The sequence below is a fragment of the Hemibagrus wyckioides genome, linkage group LG12, assembly GCF_019097595.1.
Source record: "Hemibagrus wyckioides isolate EC202008001 linkage group LG12, SWU_Hwy_1.0, whole genome shotgun sequence".
NCBI lineage: Eukaryota > Metazoa > Chordata > Actinopteri > Siluriformes > Bagridae > Hemibagrus > Hemibagrus wyckioides.
Genome location: NC_080721.1, coordinates 11,746,856 through 11,753,499, shown reverse-complemented (window position 1 = coordinate 11,753,499; position 6,644 = coordinate 11,746,856). Strand labels below are relative to the sequence as shown.

At 37.7% G+C, this 6,644-nt stretch overlaps 1 protein-coding gene across 1 annotated transcript; it reads right to left on the bottom strand.

Annotated features, from left to right (window-relative positions):
- Positions 1–279: 279 nt before the first annotated feature.
- On the bottom strand, positions 280–5,993 carry LOC131362829 (CD209 antigen-like protein C). The gene is made up of 5 exons (XM_058405122.1): positions 5,702–5,993; positions 4,412–4,591; positions 1,304–1,425; positions 1,116–1,219; positions 280–1,031 (listed from the first exon to the last, which is right to left on the bottom strand). Exons 1-5 carry the CDS (start codon positions 5,805–5,807, stop codon positions 878–880), a joined length of 666 nt encoding a protein of 221 aa, XP_058261105.1. The 5' UTR covers positions 5,808–5,993; the 3' UTR covers positions 280–877.
- Positions 5,994–6,644: the final 651 nt, after the last annotated feature.

The window sequence follows — 6,644 nt, the reverse complement described above, 5'->3', positions numbered from 1 at the left end:
AATGAACAGATCAGTAACAGTTCAGTACCTTGGGATCAGAAACTTGATGCCATCGTGTGGCTGAAGATTTAAATTTTTCATGTTTTCTCACCTTCAGGCTTTTGAGTTTTTTTATTTATTTATTTACAAACTAGTGCTTGTTTTAGGGAATTCAGTTGAACTTGAAGTCAATACAGCATCTAAAAGATCCCCTTTCCCCAGTACACTGGTGTTCCAGTTTGACGGTGGAACGAAAATGGACTTCTATAAAATGAATAAGGACTCTGTTGGTTTGAGACATGTGTTTTTCCCTCTGTTGGATAACCTTACACAGAATTTTAGTGGTTAAAGATAACAAAAAGATAACAAAGACATACATGGCTGAATATGGACACAACAAAAATAGCAACAAGTGCAAATCGTTGAAACGGAAAAAGCACAGAAATAAAAAGTAATGCATGATGATGACACAGGATATATTTGGGGAATAATTTTGATTTAATTAAAAATTGTAGTTGGATTTGCAGTGTGTTTGAAGAACATGGTTGCCAGGTCTTAGAGAAATGTCGATCTCAACTACATCTGGTACATTTACATAGGTCTTGTGCAAAAAGGCCTGAAGCTAGCCTAACATGTGAAAAGAGAGACTGACTTTATCAGTTCACCATTTTATCATTTCATGTTATGGCCATTATCCCCCTTTTCTTCTTCTTTCCTTTCATTAGGTTTGCAGAATTTAATTTTATTGATTTTAGATTATTTCCTTTAAATAAATCAGCACTGCCCTGCAACATGTTTACAAAACTAGCTGAATTTATCTTAAAACCATGGCTTTGGATAGGAAAACAAACAGATGAACAAAATACAGATATTGTTTGAGTTAGAGGAAATTTCTGCTCTAATCATTTGCCTTTATTTCACAAATAGCAGGCAATTTCATTTCACAGGGATAATCGGCCCATGTTGTAATTTTATCTTGAGCAAATTTGCTGCCAATTAAAGCGCAGTCCTCCTTTTGCTCGTAGTCATTAGGTTCTCCTTGCCACCAGAACCTGGAAACATGCAGAGTCAGAACATTATGTTTACCTTACAGGTACAGTAAAGCTGAGAATAAGATCTGCATGGTGAGCATTTACCCTGTGGTCAAGTTTGTATTGTCCACCCACGTCCACTTCCCTTCTTCAGCGCTGTCACTTAGACCAATCCAAGCCTCACCGGTAACCATCTGACTGATGGACTCCTGTAACAGCAACAGTACGATACGAAAGGAACTAAACTGACATATAAAAGTCAGTATATATCACTAAAAGACGAGAATGATGACCTGTTCTTCTCGGCTGTTGATGATCACAAGGTCGGCTCCTCTTGATCTGCATTCCTGTCTAGCCTCGTTCCAGCCCATGCGCTTTGTGACGAAATATCTCAGACACTGCTGGACTGTATTATCTGCAGAGGGGAATAGTGCAATTATAGACAGAAACAAGTCCCATTTTTTTTTTTTCTTTGCATTTTCTTTACATTGCATTTTCACCTCCCCTGGGTTCCCATTCACACAGTAAAATGCATTATATTCACGAAAGTCACAGGTCAGTAAACTGTTCTTGGTCAGAGTTCTGCTCATAGTGATCCTCCATCATCTGTCATCCAGTTTACTGTGGCAATGATAGATGATTAATGCTAGCCCAGTCACCGACTGAACGCACCAAATTCAGCAAGATTTTTTTGGTCTTTTCCGGTGCTTCAGTGTTCAGATTGAAGTCCACTCATAGTGATTCATATTCTGTAAAACACACAGCCTTATCCTGACTTTTCTACTAAATTAGATTCAAACTACTGACACTCTATAATAAGAGGATGCTATTGGTGTTACAAATGATTCATGTTTTGTTTAAACCATCAAGAATCATTGCAGTTTTTCATCTGCATTGGTCTTCTCATGCTACATAATATAATTATCCCTACAGCTGTGTGTATGAAGATAGAAAAGCCCTGGACTGCGGTGTGGAAATTAAGGATCAGAGTCCATCTGACTCCCTCTGACTCCATTTACCTCAGTCTAAAGAAGAAGAAGGCTTTATTATCATCACACATACATTACAGCACAATGAAATCCTTTCCCTCACATATCCAAGCTAAGGAAGTTGGGGTCAAACTGCAGGGGCAGCTATGATGCAGAGAGTGCTAAGGGCATTGATCAACTTGCAACAGCTTGGTGGTTCTAGGGCTTGACACTTGAACAACCCAAAGCCTTAAACATTAACCATTACCCACTTGAACCACTACTGCCCCATCTACCTCCATATGACTCAATTTGACTCCATCTACCTTAATCTATCCCCAGCTAAAACTGTCTACCTCCATCTACCCCTTCTAACACCAACTCCACAGAATGCCATCTAACACCATCTACCCCAATCTACCATTATCTATTCCATCTTACTCCATCCATCTGTTTTCCTCTAACTCCATTTACCTCTATCTACCTCCATCTTTCTCCATCTCCTTCCATTGGAAAAAGCATTGGTTTCACCAATTTGCACACATTAACTGTCTATAACAGGGTTGTCCAATCTTATCCAGAAAGGGCCGTTGTGGCTGCAGGTTTTCCACATCTGATTCCACGTGTTTAATTAACTTATACTGGCTTTCAGTAAACTCAGGTGTGACTTCTGTTCAGCTGGAGTAAAATTCTGTCAGCACACCAGCCCTTTGCAGGTACGATTGAACATCCCTGGTTTATAATGAACTAACATGACTAACATTAACATAATCAGTTAATAAAAACTTTTTTTTAAAACTTTTTACTTAAAAGTTTATTTTTTAAGTAAAATATTGGCTTGATACTTCTTCATTTAACTGGATAAGACTTTATCACATCAACGGCACTTTCACACAGGCTCAGTGCTGGTTCTCAGTATGTTGTTTATTTGTGTAAAGTTCTTCTTGCTTGTCTTAGAGGTCAGAAGTGAATCTCTGCATTTCACAGTTTCAGTTCAACATTTGCAGACTATTTTAGTTCCTCTTTAGTTGCCATTGTTTTGCTGCTGGATTGCTTTAACAGTGCCTATACCCTTACCCATGAAGGTGTCTGTGGGGGACATGGGCATGAAAAAAAGCTGTAAAACGTTCCTCAAAAAGAACTGCAACAGGGACTGATCAAAAATACCACTGACCTTTTAACAGATTAAATTTTCCTGTTTCTATGAAATAGTAGATTTTCATTTCTGTATAACAAATGTCAAGTCACACGATGATGTGAAACACAAGTGTGTGATCAGCATGAAGGGTTTTTTTTATGGTATTATACCATAGTGTGTAGCATGTATATACTGGGGGTCAAAACCCATACAGAAGATTATGAACAACAGACATTTGCACTAAATCAAAACTGAAACAGTGGGGTGATTAATGCAGGAGACAGGTCACTATTTGCCCACCATTAAATCAGTGATAGTTCAACGTTTCCGCGGTTTCAAATGAAATATCAAGGTCGATACAGCATTGTAAAATTAGGACCAGCAAAACCAATAAAGTAGACATCAGAACAGAAACAACTTTCATCAATTTAACATTTACTTCATTAATAATTTGCCAACATTGTTGAGTCTGGTCAATGTTTATTGAACAGAACATCAACTATTTTTATGTAGGGTTTGTATGAATCATGCTCCTTTGTCACCACTGGGAGAGCGTAGGGTCGAGCTTGGATAGGTTATAAATAAAATATTAACCTCAGCTAGGGTGAGCTGATGTCATCAAAGTGGCAAATAAAGAGGGAACTAAACTCATTTCAGCAGCATCATATTAACCAATTCTTCTATTAGAAAGAACTTAATTAAAAAATGTATTTGTCAGGGTTGGTCCAAAGTTGGCCTGGGTGTAATGGAAATGACTGGTGTTGTATCAGCATTTGCAAGTCTATAAAAATAAAAGAAGCAAAATCTGGGCCAAAGTTGGTGTTCTGTTGTATAAGAAAGGAGCTCAATGCGTCACTCAAAACAGATACTGAATTTGTTTTCTGGACAGAGCCTAACAAGCCAATTATAAACAAATTTAATACATTATGTAATGGTAAGAAAAGTGTTCCTTTGGCTGCTGTTAGGTCAACGTTTACAAGTTTAAGAAGAAAAGATCAACCTTGTATCCAGAGGTCCAACATAGAGATACAGAGATATTTGCTTCCTGGGTAAGAATTTAAATCTGGAAAATGTACAAACAGATGATAGCAAAGACTGGATAAAACACATGGACAAAACAGATTGGATAGGATTGGATTGGATAACAGACTGGATTGGATAAAACACATGGACAAAAAGACAACACAAAGGGCAACAAATGCACAAAGTAATCAAGAGAAAACAAAGAACAGATCAGGAAAACAAACCAAAGACATGACCAGGGTGTGGACTTGGGTGGACATGCGACTACTTACTCAACATCTTCTGCAGTTCATCTCTCTCAGCATGAAGCTGGTCTCTCTCTGAGGTCATATTGTTGAGTTTCACTGATTGTACTATAGCGATGCTCAGCAGGAGAACACACAGCAGTGCTGCACACACTGCAGTCAACCTGGAACAACTGCTCCATGCTGTATCACCTCCTACAGCGGGGTCTGACACAGACACGACACTTTAAGAAGTGTGAGCACATGTAAAATGTCCCAGAGAAGACAGAAGGTCCCGGGTGAGATGAGAATAAAATCTGTATTGAGACCCTGTACAAGCTTTATATTTCCTCAACATCTCTCTTTAAGTGTAACAATTTTATTTATACAAAGCTTTTAACAATGTCACAAAGTTTTAAATTTTCATTTTTTTTTTATTTATTTCCTAATGAATGATGGTGGTGAAGGATAAACCCCCTGAGATGATATAAGTAAGAACATTGAGAAGAACCAGACCCAAAAGGGAACCTAATCTCCTCTGGGCGACACCGAATAGTGTGTCACAATGCTGAAAGTCATCTGATGACTGCTGAATGAAATAAAGTTGAAGTTGTTCGTTTTCTTTCCCTTACAAAGGGAAAGATTCAGAAAGAAGGGAAATGGTTTAGAACCACAATATCTGACGTCACCCAGATGAGTCTGAAATATGGAGGTGAAGGTGAAGCATAATAATAAAAAACACTTTGTTTTCCTGTTATAGCATCTGTCTCTCTTTTCTTTAAAATCTCAAGTGAAACTAATAAAACCAAAAAAGGAGCTTTTTAGACTTGCATGCATTTTTACTGTGAACAATCATGTTTCATATCGTCTTTCATCATAACACTATGAAAAATGGCATTGAGGAGTGATCAAGTCACCTGCACATATGGGTTTCTTAGAAAAAAAAATGATTTTCTAAACTCCAAAACCTGGAAAGCACTAAAACTAAAAAACGAAGAAAGTTTTGCGTTGAGCTCGATAAATGTTAACTAAACATCAAGCAACTTCACCACATAAATCAGGATGGAGAATTCAACAACGCTGTGATAGAATTTCCACATTCTACATTGTAGCTTATATGTAATAAAACCTATACTCATATTTCAATTTAATTCAGTTCAGTTTATTTGTATAGCACCGTTTACCATTGACATTGTCTCAAAGCAGCTTTACAAAAGAAGAGAAACAGAGAAAGGAGAAAAAAAATTATTAAATTAAATTATTAAACTCTTTTATCTCTATTTTATAAGCACAGCCATGTCATGTGTGTGTGTGTGTGTGTGTGTGTATATACTGCACCTGAGCATTGACGATCCTGCTTGTCTACGTTCCTGGAATTCCGGGGTTTCTCCCAGTTTACATATTCACATTCCGATGAACCACCACCTCTGGAACTGTCATACATATCTAAACTCCTGTCTGTTCTGATCTCTGAGGTAATCCTGTGTTACACTCGAGTGTGTGTGAAATATTCTCCTAAAGACCTGGTAGAATTTAAACTACAGCGGTCTTAAAGTCTACACTACATTATCCAACTATTATGTTGTAGATAGCATGAGTGTGTGTGTGTGTGTGTGTGTACATCAGAGATATATTTAAGCAGCGGATAGAGGAAGTGCAACTTGAGTGTAGATATCAAACTCGTCTGACACTGTGGTGTGTGTCGTGTTGTCTCTGCTGGTTGCAGAAGTGTCATTAATGAGGTTATGAGTGTGCAGACTGCAGGATGTCTCCAAAATTTCTCTCTCTTCACTTTCATTAACCAGACAGAACCGCAGCTGTGTCTGTGTATCACTGTATTCTGTATAATTTGTGCATAAAATATATATATATATATTTTTTTTTTTACGATACAAATGAATAAAGTAGAAAAACTTTCATTAAATGCTGTGTGCTGCTACGGTTTGGGGTTTGTGTTTATTTCTATAAGTGAAGGTGCGGGATTATATTATTGCTAGTTTTTTCTCTCATTTGATTGGCTTCTGTAAGGTTATTTTGGGATGAGGCTGTTTGAGGAGATGTCCAGGGAAATGTGTACACCCTTTACTGAGCTGGACTCACCTGGGGTGTGAATATATACGGATTCATGAGTTGGATTAAACAGATCTAAAACCAATACAAACGTAAAGTAGGTGCAGGTTTCTTCCCTTCCCTTCCCTTCCCTTCCCTTCCCTTCCCTAAAATGTCATGTGAACAGTGTTTTTACTTATTTATCCTTTTAATACTGATCAGATCAGTAACT